Below are 27,408 nucleotides of genomic sequence, written 5' to 3'. Positions count from 1 at the left end.
AAGGATGCGGAGGGGAGGGCAAAACGGGGTCTATTCCACCACAGAAAAAGGACACTTAAATGGTTTTCTAAAAGCAGAGAAAACCGTAGTTCGTGGATTGTTGAACCATTACTTTTCAAGGTGTGTACAAGCCCCTACTTTTGGCCTCGCCCCTAAGAAAGGCAAAAGAGATTAGCCTACATAAAGTTCCCAAATTGTTGCCCTTCTCTCCAAACAATTTGCCCTGCCCCAAAAAAATTGAGCGGAAGTCTGGATCTGCCTTTGCATTGTACGATCGTCGCCGTTTCTAAATGCATTCTTGAAGATTGATGGCATGAAGGTTCGAATTCTTTAATCACTTGTGGATTATTTGAAATTCTATAACAAAGTGCATCGACTTTCAATGCAAGGCCTTAGTTTTTGAAGCGTCTTGGAAACGTGAAGGTCTCGAGGAGGGTTCGTCGCTTGCCCCTTTAAAAGTGACGACAGTTGTGCGAGCTCATCCCTGCCTCCACGCCTGTAAATTAGTAATAATCAATTTACGAGAACCAGACTGACGAGGCAAAAAGGGTTAAAGGTCAAGCCTGTGGTAACTTGTTTACATCCGGGCACTTACGATTGTGCGTGATAAGTTTGATTTAGACTGGCGAACTGTTGTCGTTTTAAGCCCTCTGAATTCCGTCAGAATGTCGTGTGCCTTGCATATTTAAACGTCTGTTACCCCCACGCTCTACTCTTGCGATATTTCTGTTTCAGATTTTCAGCATTTGTCCACCGTTAGTGTTTCACAAGAGCGGCAAAGGGGGAAGCAATACAAGTGAAAGTTGACCAGCTTCACGCGACGTGGCAGGGAACGGCTCCTGACTGTGTGTGTTAATTGTGCGTGCATTCGCCGCAACGAAGTGTCCCCAAGAAACAGTGGTAGGCCTAATTCACTTGAGCGCTCTTTGTTTGTAACGGAATTCCTGACATTGTAACACCCAGGATTAAGATATCAAGAGAATAGACAGTCTTCGCTTTCCAGCTCGCCTGCAATTAGGGATTATGAATCCATGCACGCCGTTATTTGTGAGAGGTCAGTGCTCAGACCTAACTGTGCACCGTTCCGTTTTGTCATTGTAATTTTGTCTTGCGCTGCAGCGCTGTAATGTACATGTAGGCCTAATTGCGGATTGCGTGAGTGCGGGTGTCATAAGCATGGCTGGTGGATGAACGAGGCCTATCTGGCTGAAAAATGGCTGCCCCGTTTACCTGCCAACAATTCAAGATGTTTTTGTGGTAAAGTATTAACAATGCACAATGTGTACCTATCCTAGCAAACAGAGTGAAAAAATGTTGCATCCTGACTCCATCCATTTCAGCAGTGGTGTACAAAGTCTATGGGGAGTGAAGAGAATTTTCTAAGTATTTTCCAACAACATTGGTAAATGTTTCTCAGTCCAGAATTTGTGTCTTTCCAGCATTTCTGTAATGACTTACTTTTATTGAGATGATATATGATGAGAAAAGTGGAGTCAGAATGCAACATTTTTTCCCAATCCAAGAGACTTTCACTTTCTTGTTGTGACCTGTCTCCATCCAGTTTGTTTTATGCCTTTGATGTGGACTCTTGTTGAGTACAGTGTAGGAATATGTAATGTATGTTGGTTGGGCGTGATGTTGAGCTTTGTTAATGCTAAGGTACCCATTTAGATTTATGGTAGGCCTGTTTTTTTACCTAAACATGCTAAATGTGTTAGCTTTTGGTAGTTTCCTTGTCATGCCGTCAATTTTTTTTGGGGGGGGGACCACTATAGTTCGTGTTGGAAGTCACAAACAGTGTGATTTGCATACCAATTGGTTAAGCTTCTGTCACGTCTGTCTTGGGCAGTCATTACTTATAAGACACCTCTCCATTCTACAGTGCTGTATCACTCATTTTTTAAAACTTCTCAGAAGATGTGTGCGAGTACAAGATAACCTCAGCAGCCTCAGAAAGTCTTCTTTCTGCACAACTGAAAGATCAAAGAGTCCTTTTAGGGTGGACATTGCTCAAAAGAATTCTTACCAAGTTTGGCAGATGAGGCAGGAGTGGCAGGATCCATAAAAAGTAAGGATTTCTCTGCCTTGTATGTAAATACAGTGTCACATGGCACTTTGCTTTCGTTTGACTCTCATCTGTGTCAATGGGCCTGAGAGCAGTAGCATAGAAATTATGTGCTGCTATAAATCAGCACAAAAGCCAGCCTGATGTACAATATACATATACATGTATGCATATATGTGCACAAGTTGAATTGGCTAACTGATGAAATACATCAAATCCCTCTGTGGATTTGCCACTGCCACTGTGAGTGGTAGAACATAATTACATGTATTCCTATATCAGCTCTGTTTTATTAAAGCCTCTAAATCTGCTACCCTGAGATGCCATGAAATTCTCAACCTTCACTTCATTGATTAAATTTTGAAAAGTTGGCGAAAGTTTTATGGAAACTTAAGTCACTCCTTTTGTATTTTCTCCAGGCTTGTAGCTTTGCTGAATTCAGCAGAAATCAATTTTACACAGCGTTGAGGCTGTCAACTTGAGTAACCTGGGTGATTGAATAGTCACTGAAAGTTTTACTACAAAAACATATCCTCATCCAAGATCATGAGAAGGGTCATATGAAATTGCCTAGTCTAAACAGTTGGAAAACAAATTGCTAAGCCTATGTATTTTCAGGTTTTCTTACAGATCACCTGCTGAATGGATCAAAATCCAACACATGAGAATCAAAGCCAGCCGAGTGCAAAAAATGCAACAGGGAGGGTTTTATTGCATAGCGCACACTGCTCAGTTGAGACACTGTGAAACTTAGTGTGCACCGTGCGGGTTTTGTTGACTGCTAAATGAATCTAGCCATGCAGCTGTGTCTGCTGAATTTGACGTGGTCAGGGTTAAAGCTGTGACCTTCATGTGGATGTGTGGTCACAAGTGTATTTTCTTTTCAGAGGAAAAGCCAGGGTGTGTACGTAAAAGGACATAAATGAAAAATATTTGGTTTCATCCCAACCACTTCTGGAAACATTTTTTCTTTTTTTGTGGAGAAAAGTTCAGTACTACAGTCTACCAATCTCAGTGATCTGGTTTCAGAAGATTTGCATGACTACTGATAGGGATGTATAGATATTGGTTTGTCGTAATGTCAATGGTTAGTGATCAGGAACCACTTTACATCAGTTGTCACAGCTATATTGTACACATATGCAATAGTTACGTTCATTCACATCCTGTCCGCATGCTGTGTGTGTATGTATGTGTACATGGCATGTTTTTGTCAGCAACGTTGTTACTTACAGTACATGCTCTTGTATTTGTTCTCATATTTTGGAGATACATTTATGACGGTTCAGTTTTTGGGCGGTTAGACATCATGTGTTGTCTGCAAGTTCACTCTCCCTGTGCCTGAAATATTTGTGTGTGTGTGTCAGGTATAGTCAGATATGCAACTGTATGTGTACAATGCATGTATACAAAACACTGTGATGCTGCATTTCAACATTGTCATGAAATCTGCCTGCGATTCCTGCACGGTTGTACATGTTGAAATTTCTGGAAAATTTCTATGAAAAAAAAAATCAGGGAGTTAGATGCAAGGATTATGAGTGCTCGGTCTGTTTGATGCAAGTCTGTGATTCTCTCCTCATGCATATGAATGTAGATCCAGCAACATGTAGACAACCCAGCATCTCTGTCATTTATTAGAATGTCAGGGAGCTCCCATAATGGTTGCATAAATCTTTGTCACGCGATTGATGAATACCGGTGGTTCACAATAGTGCGCCACCAAGAGTTTGCAACGTGTTGGCCAATCATAACGCGCAAAATTTGTTGACCCTTTCCAAACGGGCATTGGGTCGACAAATTTTCTCACATTTTGATTGGCCAACGCATTGCAAACTCTTGGTGGGGCACTATTGTGAAACGGCCGTATTACATGACATGGAATAATCCTCCCGGTGCATAGTGTGCACCTGCACTGGCAAAAATGCCATTCTTGACGAATGCCCGCTATGCACGGTTGCTCCGTAGATTGTGCTGCAGTGCAGCTGTTCAGACAAAATGGCCAACTCCTAATCCCGACCATCCTCAATCCTTCAAAATCCTCCGGGTGGTTTTGAAGGATTTTGGAGGACTGATGCTGCATAGCAAAATTGCATTGCTGATTGCGAAGCATGCATTGTCTCGAGGTTGTGGGTTAGGCCTTGTGGTGTTCCTGTTCAGCCATGCATAAATTCATGCCCACATAATATGTGAAATCCTCCATACTGCTCCTGGATTCTATTCACACTGCCTCAGCATAATGAGAGGGATTACCAGAGGATTTTGAAGTAGGCACCCCTCCACAGAACATATGCAATATTATTGTAGGATTTTGGAGGACTGAGGCTGTATCCAAGTTTTTTTTCGGGGGGGACGGTCAGTTTGATAATTTTGAAGGCTCAAGGTTTTATCCTAGCAGAAAGGGCCTAGAAGGTTAGCGTTAATGATAGATGTAAGGTTGTCTTCTTTCTGGTAATGTAATGCTGATACTGCAAATGTATAAAGAAAAACAATCCACTTTGTTATCAAATAATTAGAGGAATTTGCCAGCCATTCGTGAGCAATCTTTGAGGTAATAATTGATCAGAACTTCCGCAAGGGAAAATGCCAAGTACGTATACATGCAAGTTACCAATCTGATGACAGAAATTTATGCAGGCATTGTACAAAATAAATCATGAATGTTTCACAGTTGTGTGGTGGATAGAGACTAATTCCATTTAAAGATAAATGAAATGATCCATTCTGCTTGGTTTTGCCCCATAGAATGGAACATGCCGTCTTTCATGTCATAAAAATAATATTCTTGTTGCAGCTACGTTGAACATGAGTGTGATAGTAACATTCGTTCACATCTTATCCACATGCTGTGTGCATATGTGTACATTACATTCAACTTAGGCTCTGTCTAGTGGAAAGAGCATTCTGCCAGGCCCTTCATACTGTGTAGGTTACAGACAGCATAAATAATAGAGTACCAAGCCTCTGCGCTAGATATATCGCATAACATCAGTGAACTGTAACTGGAACTGTACAGACTGCTATGGGAACCGTGGAAGATGCTGCTGTGAGTAGGCACACTTTCATTCAATGCAGAGTGTATGCCACTTTTTTTTTCGATCGAATGTGCACAAAGGCTTTCCCGTACCATCTTTGTGTGACAGGTATAGACCTTGCGCGGGACACACGGTTACAAAATGCCCATCGGTACCAGTAGTATTCCACATTACATTAGACTAACGCCTGCTGTTCATAGCTGCCAGTAAAACTTAGAAGCTGTAATGCAAAACACTTCCTGCCTGCTCATATTGATATGGACAGGTCACCAGTCTAGGAGAGCACAACTCCCAAGTAGACTCACAGAAGCAAGAACTTGGTAAAGAGGTTAGAAAATAACCTAATATTTATTCACGTTTATGTGCATGCATTGCTTGTGGCCTGACAATACACAAATTTGTACATTGACACATTAGCTCTGTGTAAGTGTACACGTTCCAGAATAGTTTTTGGGGGGGGAGGGAAAATTTGCAAAGATTGCATCGTTATTGGCTTTTTCAAGTATGGGAAAGATAAATGGGGCTTTTAGCAGGCTTTAGGGGAGAAAGGACATAAATCATCCCCATAAGTGTAACATGAAAAAAAAGGTAATACGGGAGGGCTGGCCCTGTCTGCTCTTCTGGATTTGATACTATTTGACTGATACTATGTTCACATGTACAGTTGCTGCATACAAGTGCTACTGTGGAATCACATGCATTTGAATACAATAGTGGTTGTATTTTTTCTCTTATTTGAATATTAATCCAGTTGTATCCATAGGACCTTTGTTATGTTGCCGGGTCATTCCATGAGGTTGGGGCACAATTTGTAAACGGTGTCCAATGTTACGTGAGTTCCATAAAAATGAACAGCTGTTTCCCTGCATGTGAATTACAAGTGATGCATCTTGCAAGGCTGAATATTGAGGTGTGTGTTAATTTTACAGAGTAAATGACCTGCATGTATTCTACAGGTCATTTGACAGGTGGTGAAAGTTACCCTCGTAACAAGGACACTGTCACAAATTGTGCCCCAACCTCAAGGAAGGACCCTGCTTGCATTGGGCATTGCAGTCAGAATGACCGTCATTGAACACATTGTTTGAATTCACACTGATTCATCTTTGGTTTCCAACGTGTCATATTTCTGATTGATACCATGAATCCTTGATAATCCACCAAATTAAATTATGCTTCGTAGCTGGCATGCTGGTTTTCCTCAGTATGCATTTTTTTGGCAGTAACAAATTCTGAATTTATTGGTTGTGGATTTTGTGGTTTGGTATAATTTGTATTCAGACATATGTAATGATATGGCTGTCATTCTGTGCACAGATTTCTAATGTTTTATTCAGTATCAGAATCTTCGAAACACGTATGTTCATGAACGCGTGCGAATGTGTATGCATGAGACATTTATGCGCATACTTACTGTATGATAGGCCAAAAACTGCATGTGCCTGTTTCTAGATATAATGACTATTAGTAAACAATATTGCTATTGTTTTACCCGGGGGAGGCTCTTGCTTTTCTGACTCAATGTTTACATGGTACAGAGTGCATGAAACTTCTAGGAGTATGGGCCCTTCTGAGGGTTTGTCCTCATCACATTGCTTGGCCAGGATTTCCTGACGTTATCCCAGGTTTTTGTTGCTGGGTATTCAATCCAGAGTTCCTGGCATTCCAAGCATCTGCAAAGTTTGCCTCAGTTTCAATTCCCAGTGCTCAGAAACTTAAGAAACAAAACCAAAACCTGAGAAGTTATAAATTGCATTGGCAACTGAAACCTGGATGAAATCCATAGTTTCCCTTTTTTTTTTCAAATGTAACCCCAGGGCACACCCTGAATCCTCCAAAATCCTCTAGTGGCCCTAGTCCAAAAATTACATTCATCCGCAATCCTCCAATCGTGTGTTTAAAATGAGAGGTACCCAGCTCCTCGGTCCTTCAAAATCCTCCGGCAATTCCTGCCATTATGTTGAAGCATTGCAAATGGCTTTCTCGTTCAGTACGTTGATTTTAAAGTAATGTCGGGCTCAATTTATGCATAACTACATGTAAGTATAAACAACACAAGATTCAACCTGGGAACTTTACACATGGCATCTTTCACAATCAGCCATACACTTTTGCCATTCATCCTCATTCCTCCAAAATTCTCCAAACCTGCCCAAAGGACTTTAAAGGATTGAGGAGGGTTAGGGTTAATGGAAGTTCAGACTACATGTACATGTAGCAGAGCCAGAAATTCAATACTTCACCTGTAGCCGATTAAAACAAATGAATGCCATTTGGAACATTTATGAAATGCAAACTGCAGCATATTTCACCAACTATGCAGAATTTGGTGCAGCAGTGCAGCACGTTTTCATGTAAACAACTTGGACCAGAACAATTGTTCTCGTGATAGTTGTCTTGAGGCATTCATATGTAGCAAAACAGTCAAAAAATTATATGTACACCTGCCATTTTGAAAATGTCAGCTCTTAACCCTTTCATAGGTAACTGTGCCATTCCATAGATCAGGAAGACAAAGCTACAGATATCTAGTGACGAGTGCACATGCCCTTTCTGAAAAGTCACAGTTTCCCTGTCATCTGTTGATGGTGTTGTTTGTTTCAGATAATATGCCTTTTAAAATGGGTGCATAAGTTGTCCCAACCGTTATTTGTGGTACCATTTGCAAGCCTGTGCACTGTGTACCTTTCGTGTAATGCATCGTAAGTTGTTGCACTACCTGTGCTGTGAAATGTGATATAAAGTTAGGCCATTGTGTACACGTAAGAGTAGAGACCATGAACAGTAGAAGTATTGCTTAAAGGCATTTCCATTAATGAGCAGAAATGCATATGTATCTTCCTGCCTATACCCTATTTGTTTTCTTATATTTATTTGTATATTTGTTGGTCAAATTAATTCCATAGTGGGGCAAGTACCCCTCCCTCCTTGGCACCCATGTATCAGTAACTAGCGGCCCTGTTTATTTAAAATGGCCCTTTTTCGCCGTCAAGTAGTCCGTCAAGATAGTCCGGTAAAAGCAAGTTGGCCTGATAGTGTCACTTCTGGACTGATAAGTGTTTTTTGGGGGGTTGTAATCACATCTTACAGGAGGATGATTAAGAAGTCGGAGCCTGATGGCGAGAGCGGAGAGAAAGAAGAGGAAGGCGGAGGGGGAGAGAAGACCAAGAAGCGATCAGAGACCCCCACCAAGGCCAAGGTGGTCAAGTGGCAATATGATGCCGTAAGTGAACTCTCTTCAGGAATCGGGGGGGAACTGTTTTAATAGTGTGACCACGTGGAGAGGTTGACATTTGCATTGTTTTTCGTGTATCGCACTGCGCACGACCTTTACAGCAAGAGCTAAACGAGAAGTTACCATCAATGTGACTTCAGAGTATGGAAACCTCATCCCTCAAAGGATGACTTACCAATCTGCATACACAAGTTATTCTTTTTTTCCAGCAATACATGCACGAGAGAACCATATCTGACATTTCTGACCGCATGACTTTTGTCTTGCATCAAAATGTGATATTCATAGAAGTACAACGATGTAGGTTCATATATTCAATCAGATTCACGAGGTGATCCGTCTTGTTTTGATGATATTGTCTTGGTGACATACATGTGTGGGGTTGTCAGAATTTTCCAATTTGGAAGGTTTGAGGGGGCTCAATGTTACAGCTGTGGGGTAGTCAAAAGAGATTTTCAGCTTGAGGTTAACTGTTGTTGTTTTGTTGGGGGAGGGGGACATTTGGATACAATGAATCCTAACACTCAAGGCTCTTCTGGCTTGGATGCATTCAACATCCTGCAACTGTCCCCAGGAAAAAAACACTTGCTCCCCAAAAGTCCATTTCTTGCATGTGTTCCTGGAGGAGTTGCCACTGCCTCGATCATTCAAAATATTCTGGCAAGTCCCGTCATTGCGTTGAGGCAGTGCAAATGATATGCCGGAGCAGCGGGGATGTTTTCAAATAAAATTTAAGCCTGACTTCATGCACAGCTGAGCATGAACAACACAAGGTCTTACCCAAGATCTCGACACAATGCATTCTTTGTCATCAGCCACACGTTTTTGCCATTTAGCCTCAATCCTACAGAATCCTGCAAAATCTACCCAGAGGATTTTCAAGGATTGAGGAAGGTCAGGGTTCAGACACTGTTACTGTCTGCAGACTAGAATATGCATCGTGGGTTTAACTGAGAAAAATTAATCCTTGTGGCCATCGGTGTCTGTCTGACTATAACGTTCTCTTTGATGTCATTGGCAGGATGCATTGCACAAGCTTCGATACAGCCCAGCTACCAAGAAGAGACCCCTGTGCTTAGCTGTGGAGTATTGCGAGTGAGTACAGGACTGAACGGCTTTGATACCGGGGGTCATTTACAGTTAATTGGGCATTGCTGACTGTGTTAAGGGCACTACGGGCCTGAAGGCTAGATGAAACTTGGCACAAAAGTGAATACTGCACAGATCAAGCATCTGTGACCTGTCAGGACAAAGTGAGAGTAAAGTCGCATCCCACTTTTTCCTGTTTTGAGGGTTCAACGTCATTTTGAAGTAGAGGTCAATCTGGGGGTTTTGTAATATTTGGAAAGAGTAATCCGCCTCCTATTTAATTCCAAATATTTTGCAGAATCTCATGTTTAAAATGTCATTTTCTTAGCAATTTTTACGATAGCATTATTTGTGCCTGGTCTGCAATGTTGAAACAGTGTCAGGAACAAAGACGCAAAGCTGCCAGAATAATGCCACATGGTCACCTTATACTTTTACCCTAAGTATTTCATGTACGTACGATTGGAAAGCTCTCTTTCTGCTGAATTAAAAAATACCAATATCTCAGTTTTTGAAAATTCCGACTTTCAGCTCATTTTGTGGTGACAGGTCACAGTTGTGCTGTGGATTCCAAACAGTCGAACGCACATCGCGTTACATGAATTTTGCTGCAAATGGTTTGTGATGGGAAATTCGCTTGACTCTGGCATTCACCTGAAGCTTTTACACCTACCACAGATCCCCTAGTGTTCTCCAAAAGCCATGATTGCCACGTTGGAAGCATAACTTTGCGCAGAGTGCACACTTTCAAGAATATAGAGTGCTGGGTTCACAGTTGTCAAAGTCACTGTCCTACCTTCATGCCATGTGTTAGCTTGCTAGTCTTAACAGTTTTGGATCACAATTTTGCTGTGACGGAATAAGAAGCGATTTATAAACAGTCATTTGCTCATAGTTAAAAATTTGATCCATCTGTTCTAAGATGTTTGTGTAATGATTTGACTTTCACTCCAGTGAAATGTGCATGAAATTGTGCTCATGGATTTTTTTCCCCGCCAGTGATAATGGTATTTGGGATCCAGAGAAGTGGCATGCTGCATTATCAGGGAAGAGGTCACGTGGTCCTTCACCTTTGACCCTCCAGGAAGGAGGTCGGGACAGAAAGAAATTTCCAGGTTTGAGAACTTTCTGAATTTCTGTTTTTGTCGCTGCTGTCTTCATTTTAGGAGCAAAGATCATATTTCATCCCTTTCAGCAGTTGTTGCAAGTCACATTTCTTCACGATTATACTCGTTTTAAGTTTTAAGACATGAAAATACGTAAGAAGCTGTGCAAAAACTTTACATTTCCAATGCACCTTTTTTAATGCTCCGTAATCCCGGCTCTCAAGATAGTTTTGATCGAAACCTTCCCAAATCCTCCAAATCATTGCACTGTACATATTCTTTGTACTTGAGCATTCAAGGAGTTGGACTTGTACGCCAGCATTTCTACATGGCAAGCTGGGCTGTACTGTAAAGCCTGCAAAGGCAGCCATAACCTCCTAATGAATTTTGACAGATCTGGGTTACGGTCAGGAGTTGCAGCATGTTTTTGGGCAGGTTTTTTTTTCGTCATAAATCGTTGCTGGCAATGCACGTGGCACAAGGTGTGATCTCTGCAACAGTGTCTTTTAGCATGAGCATGAAAAATGATGTATTGTTATTGCAGCCGTGTTGTCGGATCTGTGGAAAGTTTTAAGGAGTTTCTCCTAAAGAGTTTCCTCTTTGATTGAGCTTTTAAGGGCTTAGTAATTGTCTGATGATTCCGGACTTGTGATCAAGTATGTGACAAATTGTTCATAATTGCCATAAACATTCAAGTGAATGTTGACAAAACGATTCCGTTGTTTTGTCGTTGACTGGATTACAACTCTGATTGATTTCATGCACCCCATTAACTGGTCGTTTTCCATGTCAGGTGATGTCAAAGATCGCCTGAAAGACGATAAGGACGGTATCATTCTGAGCCCCCAGCGGCGTAGCTTCGGCCACGGCTGCAGCGTCACCACCCCGCTCAACACCTCCCTGCCCGCCCACCTGGGTGCCAACTTCAGCGAGCGGGGAGAGGGGAAGGAGGCGGTGGCCCGCAGCGTGCCCGCCCGGCGCATTGGCAGCGGCCGCATCATCACCCGCAACCGCTCGCTGGACCAGGAGGAGTCCGAGACGCGGGAGCGGAGGGAGGCTGGGAGATACGAGGACAGGGGGAACCAGAGGGTGTACAGCAGGCGGGGTAGCTACGGCAATGCGGACCGGTCATGTGAGTAGGAGTGGTTCCATGGGGGGTGTTGGGCTTTTGTGACTCATGGACCTTGGGTTCGAATCCAGCAGCTGGTTACATGTTGTGACCTTTGGCAAGACACTTTCCTCCTTCTTGTATCTCTCCACCCAGGAGTCTAAATAGGTACATGTACCTGTAAGTGTAGACATGGTCACTGTGTTTGATTTGCACCTAAAATGCAAGTATCGAGCTGTATGCTCCCCAGGGTGCTGAGATGCTTTTTGGAATATTCATAGGCCAGTCGAGCAAGGATCATAATAATGTTTGATACGTTAACCCTCCTTTGGTTTTATTGCACAAATGTGCACAAATGCCCACAGTCACTGGTGAGCATGTAGTTTCTATATGGAACTCAAACATGCACAGGTTCAGTGTGTACACAGTAGACTGCCGGCACAAAATGACCCAGGGTCTTTTGTGCAGTCCTCTTCACTGCATTTGGTTTACTGCACAATGATGCACATGAAACAGTGAAGCACAGTTGTTGGGCAGCACAAAAGTGCAATCTGATATTCCTGTGAGGGACTGTTGGTGCAGTGCACAACACGACACAGCTGTGCTTCTTTGAGGTGTTTACCAATTGACCCAAAGAGTGACTTCAGCATAGGAGGGTTAATAAGATTTGATTGGATATGGGTGTTTTAAGTCTGTAGTATTATTTTATCGGATTTGAGGTCCATGGTTGCATGATTTCTGCAGGTAGTTAGGTCGTGTTGCTTGTGTCCTCAAGCACGACACTTTATCGGGAATTGCTTCTCTCCTTGCTGAGTTAAGTACATAAAATTAGCTTTTTGCATTTGAAATAGCTGCATCAAGTTGTGAACTCCCTAGGGCCTGAGGTGGGTTGAAGAATATTTGTGGGTCAGTGAGCACCAGAATTATCATTTAGAAATATGCATCATTTATAACTTTTCACTGGAGAATTTCTGTCTGTGAGGTAAATCTTGATTTTGCTTTTTAACCGTAGCACTTCTTTGATTCAGCAGTGTTGTGTGTCTGTACATCCTCAGGTTGGGAGGGCTGTCGTGAGATGAAAGTTTCAAACATTGATGCATCTGTCTTCTATATGTGATTTTTTTTAATCAATCTAGGGAGGACCCCAAAACAAGAGGAGCCTGAGTGGTTCACTGAAGGTCCTGAGAGCCAGTCAGACACTATCGTGCTTCGTGGCTTCAGCAGTAAACTCCTGGAAGACAGCGATAGTGACGCAGAAACCAAGGAAGCAGGAGGTGGGTAGGGTTCTCTGCTCCAGGGCACAACCCATTCAGAGGATAGATGTTTCTCTTGACCATCTGAGCTGGAATCTTGACCTTGAAAGAGTCAGGGGTGGGAACCCTTGTACATGGGCCTTTCAAACTCCTGTCCAGCTGTCTGGAGTTTTTGGCTATCTTGTTGTGATTTTGACACCAATTTCATGAAAATTGAACCTACCCTTCTTGCTAAATGCCCATTTCTCCAAGAAAGGTTGGCCGGAAGGTCTACTTGTCCATTGACCTGTGATCAATTCACGGGCCAACACACATGGAAGTGTAAATAATAAATGACCGTAACAAAACCCTTTGTCCGATAGAATGAAATCTTTACAGATTTACTTATACTGTATGTCTGTACATACATGCCAAGCTTCGTAAGGATCGGTCGTGGGATAGTGAAGATTTTAAGCCTTCACAGCTATGAGACGGTCTGGAAAAATTCAGCTTTTATTTGGGCCAAATATGGATTCAAGTCGTGACCCAGATACTGAGTTCTTTTCTTGAATTCCTCATTTCTTCATAGGGCCGTCGGTTCAGAATCGCAACGGCAGCATGGAGACGGCCAGCTCCAGCTCCCCAGACCTGAGCCGGGAGAGACCAGAGACCATGCCAGATGCCCGGCCCAACACACCCGGCAAAGAGTTTGACATCAACGACTTCTTCAAGTTCGCCGATCAGATCCCCATGCCGGTGAGTGCCTCTTTCTCTGTCTGACCGCGATACGCCCGCATCTGTGCCCGTGCGTTATTTTGGTCAAGTCCATCAGTGCAGATGTGTCGTAGGTTACTCTGAAGGAATGTGCCGTTGTCCTTCAAAACCATTGTGCTTGAAGATAAGCTTTTTGTCTTTAGGTAGTTAATCTGTCAGAGCGTTCAAATCACTTGACTACTGGAAGTGACATGGGGCTAATATTTATGTTAGAACATGGATATGTTCTAGAATGGTTGGAATAATAGATATGCTTTTACATTTGTTGAAGATCTAGTGCCCGATTCATTTGCTTCTTGATAGAATGTGAAGTTGTATAGAATCCCATTTTCCAATTGCTCCCATCTTTCTCGCTGTTGACAGATGGTAGCAAGCCCCGAGGAGACGGAGCGATCGGGCAAGAGTCGTTTCAGTCACCTGTTCACGTCGACAGTGAGCCGCAGCCGTAGTAACAGCAACAGCCGCAGCAATAGCAGGAAGTCCTCGCTGCACGAGGATGAGTTGGACTTCTTAAATGGTAAGGCTTTCAATTCGCCGGTGACGTGGGTCTGTCCTCGGCTGTTGGCTGTTGCTGTCCATAAGCAGGACACTTTACCACAGACTTTACTTACCCCTTAATATCCTTCATTATTTGCTTGAATACTTTATTACAATGAGTGGGCAGCTGTGCCCTCCAGAGAATGCTTCATTAAATCTCTGATTAACCACTTTGCGCCGGGAGCATTACGAATGTTGATGATGCTGGGACGGGATAATTTTCTTTTTTGGGGGTTTTTCAAAATTCTTTAAAACTCATATCTTCATATTCTGGACACTTACACCCACACGAAGGACTGTTTGGTTGCTACTCTAATCTGACAGACAACGTCTAATTGATGCCCGAGTATCTCAGCCAAGCCTGCCACCTTGTAAAAAGAGCCCAGATTGTGCGGTGTTACATAATTTTCTTTTGTTCATGAACCTGGCACAGTGCTCTGCTGACCTCTTTTCAATAGGGGCCAGATTAGCGTGCAGCCATACTGTGTGGCTTATCTGTGGTGGAGCGCTTTTATCCACGGTGGTAATCTGCTTGCACTAAATCCCCAAAGCCCTTGTATACTGTTTCAAAACAAGGCTGGATTATCTCCACCTTTGAGAGTGAAAAACTGTTGGTAATGCCCAGCAGCCTGGTCTCTTGTTACGAGTACGGTCTTGTGTTACAAGGCCCTGTTCCATTTGTCCGATTTTGGAGACCCCGGCCATGCATATAAAAAATACGGTTCTGGTACGAGCAACCCCGGCGGCAAGTGGTTAACAAGTTAATGTCACCCTCATCACTCTTACATGCCAGCTTTGAAAGACTATTCATGGCACTCATGGGACAGCTGAGATCGGGGGGGGGGTGCTTATCCCCCTCCCAATTCTGAGAAACATGGGCTTCTCTAGAATTTATGTATTTATAGCAAATGCCATTAAGTATAATTGCAGTGCATGCATAAATACTACTTTCCCTTGGGAGTAAACTGCCAAAAGTAGGAGAAAAATGATCTCTTCATGGCCTGTCATGCTTTTTTTTCAAATCCCAGAACTGACAGGTCGGAGCAGCCCTGCGTTGATGTCCCCCGCCTCCGTCTTCACCCCAATCAAGCCCACTGGCGACCACGCCCTGCACCACCCACACCACCAACGCCCGCACCACCAGCCGGAGGTAAGCGGCCAGACCCAGCAGTCCCTGCTGCACCTGCTGCAGAGTGGTCAGGCACTGCCCATGCAACAGGGTCACTCAGGTAAGGGTCTTGACTTTCTCACTCCTGGGCCAAGAAAGTTGTGTTGCCTATCACACTGAAAGAATATTCAGTCAGGTGTGGGGGGGGGAGTTAAGATCTGTGGGTAAGAGACCCCCAAAATATTTTGGTTGAAAGGTGGTAAATTAAACTGGAATTAATCAGCCACTTTAATTTTCGTGATTGGGTAGGGTAAGTTGAAAGGACTAGTTTTTGCTAGGCAATAGAGAAAAGAAGGGGATAGTGGGTTATAAGTGTAATTGAAGTCGAGCTCTACGATCCGTGTTTCCCTGTCATAGTTGGGCAAATACATAATGTCATTGTGTCAGTGCTGAAAGGCCCTTTATTACTATTGAAAAATATTGTTCTAAACATGAGTCCGGGAAGAATTGGTTGAGATTTAAATATATTGCCCACAACAAAACTACTTTTCTAAATAAAAGTAAAACAGGGGGTCTGTTTCAATAAAATGTTTCTTTCACGAGCAGAGTAAGGCCCTAAGGGCCTTTTTTGCCGTAATGACCCCTTAGCAACGTTTATTGATATGAGCTTACAAAATTTAGAACGTAGATTAATTTGGTATGGTGGAGGATATTAAGTCATCTGTCTCTGATAGAGTGACAGTATTGTTCAGATTAGTTTTGTGCGCCTGTTTAGAATTCTACTGTTTTTTTTCCCACATCATTTTGAATGCGTTTATCATTATATGCAGCCTCAGTTTTGAATGACTTGCCTGTGAGGGAATTTGGTATAATTGAAGTGGTAGAACCTCTCAGCATTTTCGCCTTCAAGGTCTTAAATCGCCCCATACTGTAAACGGAAGACCTGGGTGCGCTAAAAAAGCTTTAAAGGTTATCAAATAGATGTAGAATTAAGACTCGTTTTGTGAGATCTTATCACTAGAAAACTGCCCCCTACTCTTTGCAGCTCCACCAGGCCCTGTGAAAAGTCTCGCTGAAATTGAGGCGGGCCTGAAGCAAGCCTCCCTCACCCCAAAGCAGGACCGCGGCCGGTCCACACCCCCTGCTGTCCCCCTAGCCAGGCAGGCTGGACCCCCTATCAGTGGCGCCGGCGGTGGTGGGGTAGGGGACCTGTTTGCCATGATGGGCGGCCAGAATAAGGAGGACCGGACGGCCTTCAACCGGCTGGTGTCCAGCATGAGGGCCTCGGGCAACCTGCCAGCTGCTAAGATGGTAAGTAGATGGTAAAAGTAGGGAAGGATTTTTTTAAATTGGTTGACTTACATCGATATTGTATACCAGCCATTTGACGTCATTGCATTGCAGATTATTTTTATCAAAATCCTGAAATCTACTGTTAAAAACATATTATAGTGGTTTATATATCAAATAGAATAAAATGGTTTTGGTTGTACATGCATGAAGGATTTTAAAAACGGTTGCATGGTTTCACATATCACGTAAAATAAAAAGAACCAAAACATCAGCGCATACCGGTACTTAACAAGATACTTCCTCCTAATCCTCTTCTAACTGAATCAACTAACGAAATACATGGCATGCACTGGACTGTTCCTACGTCTTATGCTTTGTTGTACAAAGTTGTTGGTCAGTGGTTGTCCATCAGTGGTTATATCTACCTGTGGCCCTGCATCAGCCATTCACCTCCACACAGTACACGGGCATGCAACTTTTCCTGGGATCAGCCAATTTTCTTGTTTTTCACTTCATACTCGTGCCATTGGAAAATCGAAAATACACTGTACGAACTCTTGTAAAGATTGCAATTTCCTCTTTTGTTGTCAAAGTCCAAGTTGCAAGTATAGGAGTGGGCTTTATTGATGCTTTCCCTTCTTTTCGGAGGCCGGGAATAACGTTTGAACCCCCATCCCTTCATAGGACTGAGTCTTATTGAAAAATAATGTACAAAGACTGCACTGGGACACTGCAGGGGAGTTGGTATTTTGGCATTCAGAAAGGTTCCAAGGAGAAAGAGTTGAAGTTAGCTCCTTTCTTTGCGTGATGTTTCCACACAGCCACCCCCTGTTGAGGGCCGTTCCCTGTCCCCCATCGAGGTCCAGCTCCTCCGTCAGCGTTTGACGCCCTCCCCACAGCCCCCGGCCCAGCAGCTGTACGGTCCCGGCCAGCCCTCCCCTCACCACTCCATCAGGAGCACTCGGGACCCCGGTGTTGCGGCAGCCGCTGCTAACATGGCAGCCATGATGGCTGAGAGTCAGCACCAGCAACAACAGCAGCATGGAATGATGATGGGGAACCAGGGAAGACGGCCACCAGCCCAGGGGGTTCCCCCCACCCTGCTGGTGCCAGACATTGTTAACAGGTAACCTCTGAAAATCTGGAGCCCCTAATTTAACTTCTCTAGTTTATTTTCAGCAATCAGCTTTGGCAGATGTGATCCAACCCAAGCGTATTCACAAACTGGTTTCCATGCCCCTGAATCTTGCCTGCCTGCAGAATCCCCTCACCCATTGACCAGGAAGTCATGGCTACCCTTATGGCCCAGGGCACGCCCTCCTCCCAGGACCGCCAGCCCCATCTCCTGAAGCCCACACCCACCAACCAGCAGGAGGTGATGAATGCCCTGCTGCAGCAGGCCTCTGCCAACCCCACCCTGGCGGCCGCCCTGCGCACCCCGGCCGGGGTTGCGCCCCAGGCGGGCATCAGCCCGGTGGGGCGGGTGCCGTCGCCGGCGATCCCGCAGGATCTGCTGCACCAGGCATTATTGCAGCAGCAGCAGCACACGCCTAGAACGCCGTCGCCAATAGGTGAGTCCGTCAGTACAAAGAGCTCAATTCTCCACAGAACTGTTCTCCGCTTCTAAAACGGTGCATCTGATAGGGCTTCCACGGTTGTATGGACCTTCACCGTGATGCCGCCATGTTTGTCTTGTTCCCTGTAGACCACCGGCAATAGCAATACAACTTCACATATTGAAAAAAAAGTAAACAACCTTTTTTCCTTTCAGCCTGAGTTTGGCTACATTGCTTTAAATGGTAGAAAAGCAAGAAGGCTGCCCCCTGATAGAGGTCTACACGAAAGAGTAGTTGTTAGATTAGTTTCACTGTAGGGCTAAGTGGGACTTGGGTAAAATTGATTGAGAACGACGGAGGGTCCAAATGTTTGCCCTGAAGTAGCCCTGTAGAGACTGCGACGGGTTTCAAAGGCAAATCATTCTCCATCAGCGATATACGTCGGTAGTGAGAAATGAAGTGTTTTGAGTGTCCTAAACTCTGAAGGTCTACGTTTGTATTTATGCTTCATTTGATTGTCGGGGATTTCCTCCTCAAACAGTCACTCATCGCATTTTCAATTCTAAACCCTCTCCCCAGCTTTTGGCCAGCAGTCCCCCCTCCCCGGCGGCCGGAGCCCTATCCCCTTCGGCCTGCCAGGGGCCACCTCCCCTCTCTTACCCAATGCCCGCTCCCCAGTCATTCCAGCTAGCCCAACAACCACCCCTATCCGGCCCCGTGTGCCATCCCCTCAAGAGCTGGCCAAGCACACCCAGAATATCCTGCAGCAGGCGTTAATCAAGAGACAGCTGGAGTTGCAGAAGGAGAAGTTCATTGCTCGGGAATCTGCCAGGTAAAGGCTTTCATGACATTAGTATGCTAGCAGACGGCATGCCCACCTCTAACCTTTATGGGCACATTCTACTAAATGGGTAGATTTCTACGCGTGAAATTTGACTGGTGGTGTTAACATTCTGTCACTCTTGCTTGTCATTTGCAGATCCAAGTCTCCAGTGCCATCTATCCAAGGTCCTGGCACCTTGGCTGGTCAGATGCCGGCAAGCTCTGCCGGGCAGACACCCTCCCCCAGTGCCATGTCCCCCCAAGTCCAGACAAAGGTGAGGCAGACACTGAGCAAATTCAGTGAACGGTGACCTGTGCAATGATCATTGAAGAAAAAACATCTGAAAAAGAAATAAAATCTGACATCTCGCCATCTTGGACATGCTCAGTGTGTGTGTGGGTCTAGCATATGGCCATGCTGAGTGGTAGATCCCGCACACTCATGATGATGTTCTCTAATGACCTGTGTTGTTGAAATACTGAACAGGCTCATTGGTGTGCCTTTATCGTGGTTGTGGAGAGCCGCTGTTTCAAATCTTTCATTTTGGTTTTGAAGAAAGTCAGAAGTTGTAACAGTGCCGCTCGTAAGTGACTTTGTCATACATTCATATGCGCCACTGATCACTAGCTCCTGCGTGATGAACACTCAAGTTGCGCCATTAACAAACGGGTTCCATGGTTCTACGTGGAGTGGGCATGGTTTAAGACCGAGGTGACGTCACACTTATTCACTGAATAAACGTCTGTGCTAATGACAACACTTTGTTTACGAGTTCGCTTTCCTACGGTGTTCAGTGGCCCACACTGACCCCATAGGAAAAGTGCACATTATTGCAGGTTGCATTGACTTCTGTAGTGGATATTTGTCCAATAATTCCACAGTAAGGGACCACAGTTGGGAGTTCCCTACGTTCAACAGGGTTCGGCTTGCTTCGGAGTTATGTTACTTAAATTAAAGTAAAAGTGATATTCCTTTGTACTCTTCCCACAGTCGATGCCTAAGATCAATGCCACGGCCTTCACGCCCACGTCAGTGATTCGCAAGTGGCACGAGACACGGGCTGAGGCCAAGATGGCCAGCAGCGCCGAAGCCAAGAAGGAGAGTGACTTGAAGGATGCTGACTGGAAAGCCACAGGTGAGTCTGTGGTGCTGTTTATGAGAATGTGGAAGTTTCATCCATGTGGTACTTGTGGTGACATCTTTCCTGAGTTTAATGTGCCTCACAGAGTGCATGAGTCAGGTAGCCAGGTTACCTAAGTGCATCTTGAATACATCTCACAGAGTGCATCAGTCAGGCAGTCAGGTTACCTGAGTGCTTCTTTAATGTACCTCACAGAGTGCATCAGTCAGGCAGTCAGGTTACCTGAGTGCTTCTTTAATGTGCCTCACAGAGTGCATGAGTCAGGTAGCCAGGTTACCTAAGTGCATCTTGAATACATCTCACAGAGTGCATCAGTCAGGCAGTCAGGTTACCTGAGTGCTTCTTTCCTCACTTTTCACCAATGTGTCTGGGGCTCCATTCTATGTCTGATACGTAGTGGGGTTTACCATCCCTAAGTGATTCCGCAGGTTTCACAAAGAACCTTCTTGGGTGTTTCCTCCCACCTTTAACTGCTTCTCATTGTCTCCTCTCTTTGGGTTTCTTCAGACTAATAGATCTACAGTACCTAGGGTACTCTTGAAAAAACCTTGGATTCATTACCAGAAATGCTTAATAAGAACAAGAATGATCATGTGCCCGTAGTCGTCAGCTGAACATAATTCATTGTTTAATTTGGTCCCTTTATTCATTGTTGTGCAGACAACTTGTCAGGTTCACCAAAGCACACCCCCGTTAGGGATAAACAAGCCCCTAGCATTCAGACCCCAACAGTGACCCTCACCACTGCCACACCCCCACGCTCCTCAGCGTCGTCTGAGCCCGGAGTGGGCGGGGACTCCACGGGGGTGGACGGCAGCACCTCCAAGCAAGACGGAGGTCTGTCGCCGATGCACAAGGCCAGGGAGCTGCAGGGCGGGGAACCAGGCGAGCATCACCGAACACCCCCAAGGCCGCCCATGCTACAGGAGGAGAATCAGATCACGATTCAGAAACAGCAGCAACCGCAGAGAATGCAAGAGCAACAGCCGACCGCGTCACATTCCTCACCATCCAGACACCCTGCCAAACATGTGGAGCACCAACAGCAACACCAGTCCAACCAGCAGCAGCCAGGCTCGGACCACAGCTTTGCTGTGGACGGCAGGAGCCGTGGTCCCCCGCGCCAGCCCACCAGGCCCAGCAGCCACTCTCCGATTCCCCCCGGCATGGGCGGTCACCGCGGGGTCTCTCCTCGCCCCCCGTTTGGCCCCGGGGGCTTACCGCCCAGGATGAATCCTAACATGATGGGGTCACCGGCCGCTGCCCAAGCTCAGGCCCAGGCCCAGGCAGCAGCGCTGGCTCAGGCAACCCTGCTCCGTGGGGCATTATTCCAACAAGCCAGTGGCATGCCTCCACCTATGAGAGGAGGAGCACCGTTCCCTCCAATGCAGCAACAGGTAACACCCACCATCCAGCATATCCAGCCTTTGATATTGAATTCTATGGGGAATCTGTTCAGTGCTCACCTGTTGCAAAGATTCATGCACATACTCAAAAGCAAGGGGCTCCCTTAAAAGTTTTCTGACCTTCAGTGTTGTGGCCAGTTCACAACAGGCTTGGAAAAATCATGGAATTTTTCAAACACAATGTGTGATTTCTATTACCAGATATAAGTACATAAAATGTGTGATTTTATTCGGAACTTTAAAAGTCTGGATAGTACAAGAAATTGCGTTATTGGGTCATGAATTTTCATAATTTGGTCATGGAAAAGTCATGGAAAAGTCAATGGAATTTATTTGTCCTTTAGGTACAGGAACCCTGAATCCATCATTTACTTCCCAGAATCAGCCAATCTTTGAATTTGTACCGACCCGCCTCCAAACTTGTCAGCAGGTTCCCTCTGGAAGGCCGAGGGGGAAATCGATTGCATAAGAAAGCGGAAACAAGTTTTGATTCTGGTCAAGCCCGGCTTATTCCAGAACGTGGTCTGCCAAGTTGAATTGCCCTCGGTTTTGTACGTTGTCTCACCAGGCGCAGACCCTTCCCAACATGCCTCCCCCCATGGCCTCCATGCAGATGCTGCTGAGTCAGATGAATGCCCTCCCTGGGGCCAATCCCATGGCGGCGTTAGTAGCTGCCGGAATGCAGCAGAAACAGCAGCAGCAGCAGCAGCAGCCATCTCAACATCGACCGCCGCACGCCAATCAACAGCAGTTCAACCAGCAAGGTTTGTAGCCCGCAGTCGGAGGGTATCCGGATCCGTCAAGAATGGTTGGGAGGAAAATGGGTTTGATTCCAAAAATGAAAACGCTTGATTGCCGAGTTCAAATGTAAATCGTGAAAAATGACTGGCCCTACATTACAGAAAATCAGTGCCGTAGATCAGTCCATCGAATAGTCACAAGTCGCATGGTGGATAATGAGAAAGGAATGCTTTTTGTCACGGTCCGTTTGAATGGCTTGCGACTTTGCTCGTGATGAGCTTGACTGCAGCTCTGATTCAAACAGAACTAAAAGAGGACGAAGGAAACAGACACAGACGTTATCTTCTTGTCACTGATGTTGATGATCTTTACAGATATGTTCAAGCATATGCCCGAGATGTCGGTACCGCAGCATCAGTCTCATCACTTGCAACAGCAACAACATCACCAGCAGCAACAGCACCAGCAGCAGTCACACCGTCCCCAGCACCACCCCCAGTTTGTCTCCCCACCCCAGTCCCACAACCACATCGATGACAGCGGCATCGGCATGAACGGTGGCGGCAGCGGCGGCGGCATTGGTGACGCTCGTCACTCCCCAGTCAACCAACTGGCCAAGTGGTTTGGGGCCGACGTACTGAGCAAGCCCCTGCCCCAGATGGGGCCCGTGCTGCCCCAGGGCCAGAAGGTCATGTCCGTGGAGGAGTTGGAACGCCAGCAGCAGGTGGTGGGCTGAGGACAAGAGGTCGCGGGGCCAAGGGATGAGGTCAGAGTTTGCCTCATAACAGGCCGATCTGATAAGGTAAGCATCAACAACATGATGTTTCAGTTGTATATTGTTTATTTACTGGCGTCTTGCAACAAAGCAGTGGTCGGAAAGCATAGATAAGGCCAACCGAGGTCAGGGGTCATTCATATTAGGGTGTTTCAACATACAACGTAAAAGTGTATCAGTGAACAGATGCGGTCACTAACGTGAATGTGATCCATTGTCGGGCGCGGATTGGAATCCCCTGTGAAAAAATACCAATTGAACGATCTTTCTCTCTGAGAATTTTGCATTTAGTGTTTGACAGAAAAACTGTACACATATGTAAATTATGTAAAGTATCGTATTTGTGCAAGATTTTTCCTCTTTTTTTCCCTGTAGGGATTTTCTTTCGTCTTTCTTCTTTTTACTGTTAATGATGGAAATGTCGATATTGTCTGCAAAAATTGTGCATTTTGGAGAAGAAAAAAAGTCAGCCAGACTAATGTCCCGGCCAGTGAGAGGTTTTTCGGTTTTCTTGGATGTCAAAGTGATACTGTGACCTTTAAGAAGGAGTTTCCATTTTTGTTGAATGTGATTTGCTTTTTTCTTCTGTGGATAAAAAAAAAACTTGTATTGAAGCCAAAATGTAATGTCTGGCATTGGTGTAGTTGAGATTGACGTTAAGTGCGCACTTGTGGTATTTTTACATTCTGTTTTGTGTAGATCCATAATTCATCATTTATTTCAAGTGAAGTTAAACCCTATAAAGAGAAATTGTGAGAAGAGAGAAGTAGGTTTACTATGGAGAGTTGCCAGATCTTTGAGTTAGTGTCACTGTCTTCTGACAAATGTAGCTCTGAATGAGAGAGAGAGGTCATTACTGTTATAAAGTTCAGTTTGTTTATACCGAGATGAAAAAAAAAGAATGTGAAGATTAATGTATATAGACAAGGAAAACAAATTGTCAGTGTTCAAACAGTTGTAAATATTGTACGACTTTTTTTTTTTGAAGAAGAAACGTGAAGCCCTTACAGAAGTTGTACCTTAAAACAGGTGACCGACTAATAGATTCCTCTCTTTGTGGAGGGGGTAAAATGGAGTGGATTTAGCTGTTTGCGTACTGCTCAGTTGAAATGTGTTTGTTCCATGCAGTCTTGGATGTTATTTAGGTTTCTTTCGTTCGCACGCTGGCAAATGACTTTGTGATGGTACCTTTTGTCACCTGTTCATTGGAGTCCAACGTGGGGTGACACGAAGTGATGGTTTCTTCGTGGTCGGTTTATTTCATGTGTTGTGCAGGGTCATCAGCCTGTGAAAAGAAACAGAATTTGAGGCAATTAATTTATTTTTGTTGTTGTTGTTGTTGAAGGCATGGGTTTTTTGAATTAGATTTGGTTTCGACTGATTTTGTCGGTGGTGGGTTTGCATGACGTTATAATACTCGTAGTGGCGAGGTATTGTTTCCCCCTCGTCCTTGTGACGACTCAGAGCCTTATGACCCAAATGCATTCGGAGGTACTGCCTTGGACATGCATGTTCCCGCTTAACCGGTCATTTGACGGTCATGTTTTTTTTTCACAACTGGGGGAAAATGGGCGGTGGTCTTGCAGTCCAACACAGAAGACCTGTAGACAGGTGTAATGCTAATGCCAAGTATATGACTGGCCTTGTGTGTGAAAAATATCCCAGAATATATTTGTAGAAGTTATTAGGATTATCTGAATATACTGTGTCTTACAGGTTTCTCCCTTCATCAGATTGGGAGAAGGTACTCAGTTATGAAATCTCAAGATACAGGAAGGCATGGGGCAAATGTCAGTAAAACAGGATGACATCAGTACTCGGATATTGATTGAAATAGTCTTATTTTGACTGTTCTAACCCTAGCCTCCTTTTGCTAGGGACCCTCCTCAAATCCTCCAATTTGGGAGGGGGGTGAAAAAATTAGATTCTCCCTCAATTCTTCGAAATCCCCTAAAATTTCTTGAAATGTTACTTGGAGGTGTGCCAACTGCCTCAATCCTTCAAAATCCTCCAGCAATTCCCATCATTGTGTTCAGGCAGTGAGAATGGTATTCTTGAGCAGTGTGAGTGATTCAAAAGAAATATCGGGCTGGATTTATGCATGATGAAGCAAAAACAAACAACACAAGGTCTAACCCACGACCTTCAAGCATGGAATTCGCAATCTGCCATACACTTTTGCCATTCATCCAAAATCCCCCAAAACTGCCAAAGGATTTTGGAGGATCGAGAAAGGTTAGAGTTAACGACCATCACGTACCTGCATGTGTGGCGTGCCACTTTGAACTTTGTACATGAGAAATTATTGTTCATTCAAACCTGTATTATTGTACGGTGTCCCAGAATGTTTAGCAAAGAGCTTTTTTTTCACAGTTCACCCAAATACATGTACTTATGCAGCTCTGTGTTAATGAAGAACGAAACGTTTGTGAAAACTCCACCACTGAAAATAGATCCCTGATACTTTCAAGTTTTGTATCGTGCAGAATGTTCTTTTGTAATGGTTTTTCCACGATTAATAGTCTGTGTATTTGTAAATGTTCACCTTCGTATACTCCTAGTCTAATGAAATTTTGTTGTTGAAAAGTTATTGTAAAAAAGTGGACAAAATTTTTTTCTAATGGCTTAATGAAGGGTAAAAAGCCCGAATATGTTGCTTGTGTTGTCAACAAGTTGTTTTATTTAAAAATGTGTAGTAACATAAGAAGACAAGGTGTCGTTACTTGTGGTCTTGTTGCATCCAAAAGTGGTTTCATTTTTCTGAGTTTGGGTTGTGAATGTACTTGATTTGTTTAAAACGAGATGTGGAAAGTTTTCGTCCGCGACATTTTGTTCGGTCACCCTCTGTGGTCCAGAGTTAAAGGGATTGCCAGATGTTGCCGCCAAAAATGCACTCGTCAAATCTTTGATAGTCATTAATATCACACTACATCAATTGCAAGTCTCCTTTTGAAACCGCCCTTTGATTAAAAATCCAACAAGTTTGATAATAGAAAAGAGCAGTTGTACTGAGTGATGAAGTGAAACATCACCGGAAGGGATTTGGACGGTTTCCTTTGAAGTTTGTCTTGAATGGGATTTCGTGATCATTGGTTCATCTGCAAACTCGGTGAACATACAAGATCTGGCTTCTTTAAAGGGTGCCGTGTGTGTCGGAGAGACCGACTTTTTTTGTGAATATTTTGGAGGAGGTTAGAAAAACCGAGGTGCATGTTGGAGTACCAAAGTTGACCAGGGCTCTTTGTTTCATGTTGTAAGTGCAAAGTATAGACACAGAGTGGGAAACCATGAAATTGCTTCATCTCCATATGCTGCATAGAATAAGTTTGCCGATCTGCATTGTGGTTGTCTTTTGTTTTTAGTAAGTTGTGGCTATGTGGTAATCTGTCAGAACTGTCGTCCATTTGTAAAAGGTATGTCAAAAATCAGGCCGAATTGGGTACAGCTAGGGATGGAAGAAGCAGTTGACAATGACCTGCGTCTGATTTTCATCCCTTTTGACTTCTGGGATTTTTCTTATTTGTTTGATGTTTTAAAAGTCCTTTTTCAAAAGACCCAATTAAAAAAAGGTAACATTTGACATAGCAAGTGGTGTATTTGACAAATATTGCACTTCCCAAATCTGACGTATTACCCACATTTTCCCGATTCTGACATACTACGTCAAATATATCATGTACAAAATGTGAACTGTATCCTACATTTTAGGTCATCTCAATGGCATTAAACAACAGTGGTAAAATAAATGAACATTGGAGTTTCCTTAAGAAGGGAGTATTTGTACTCTCGTTAGTCAACTATTCAATTTGTCCTTCCAAAAAGGTATTAAGCTTGAAAAGATTCACAATTGAAATTGGTCATTCGATTTCCACTCTCTACTTATGTTTTGTCTCATCTCTGAATGATACAATTGTTCACTAATTGTATTCCTTCCATATTAACTTCTTGCTTTGATCTTATTGATTGACGGAGTGAGTGTACATTACTTCCCGTATGCATGCAAAATCAAGCAGTCTTGAAGAGCAGTACATATGTTTTCAGGTATCGCCATGAATTTTTGTAGTATGTCACCGTTTCACAGCATTTTGAATGGGTCCTAGCTTTCACCCTTGACTTTGGACTTGTGTGTACTGGTATTTATCATGCTTTCTGGATATTTACAGAATTAAAAGACGATAACACTTGATCAGCAACTACTTCTTGGCATTCTGATCTGCTTGTTTCAGAAATGTTTCTGTGAGCTGAGTTCTGAGATCACTCTCACAAAAGTGTACATATACTTGTTTTGAATGAAAGGAACCCGGAATTAAGAATTTTGTACACTTGACATTTTAGACGCATGTAGCTCATCCCGTTAAAAGCACTTCCCAGAAATGAGAAGAGT

General features: G+C 44.1%; 1 protein-coding gene across 3 annotated transcripts; it reads left to right on the top strand.

Moving 5' to 3' along the window:
* The first annotated feature begins 582 nt into the window (after positions 1-582).
* LOC110983213 (uncharacterized) lies at positions 583-27,220 on the top strand. 3 transcript variants are annotated; one of them, XM_022242306.2, is made up of 18 exons: positions 583-900; positions 8,191-8,323; positions 9,357-9,430; positions 10,424-10,539; positions 11,324-11,662; positions 12,775-12,912; positions 13,460-13,626; positions 14,008-14,161; positions 15,210-15,410; positions 16,335-16,600; positions 17,404-17,708; positions 17,843-18,153; positions 18,718-18,970; positions 19,118-19,235; positions 19,952-20,096; positions 20,763-21,499; positions 22,077-22,272; positions 22,624-27,220. In XM_022242306.2, exons 2-18 carry the CDS (start codon positions 8,195-8,197, stop codon positions 22,983-22,985), a joined length of 4,011 nt encoding a protein of 1,336 aa, XP_022097998.2. In that variant the 5' UTR covers positions 583-900; positions 8,191-8,194; the 3' UTR covers positions 22,986-27,220. The 3 variants fall into 3 exon arrangements, with proteins under 3 accessions (XP_022097998.2, XP_022097990.2, XP_022097981.2); XM_022242298.2 differs by lacking the exon at positions 583-900 and adding an exon at positions 908-1,054; XM_022242289.2 differs by lacking the exon at positions 583-900 and adding an exon at positions 1,076-1,257.
* The last annotated feature ends 188 nt before the right edge of the window (positions 27,221-27,408 follow it).

This window comes from Acanthaster planci, linkage group LG09 (assembly GCF_054643075.1).
Source record: "Acanthaster planci isolate LZ-2023a linkage group LG09, COTS_SCS, whole genome shotgun sequence".
In the NCBI taxonomy this organism is placed as follows: domain Eukaryota; kingdom Metazoa; phylum Echinodermata; class Asteroidea; order Valvatida; family Acanthasteridae; genus Acanthaster; species Acanthaster planci.
This window is presented reverse-complemented; position numbering and strand designations above follow the sequence as displayed.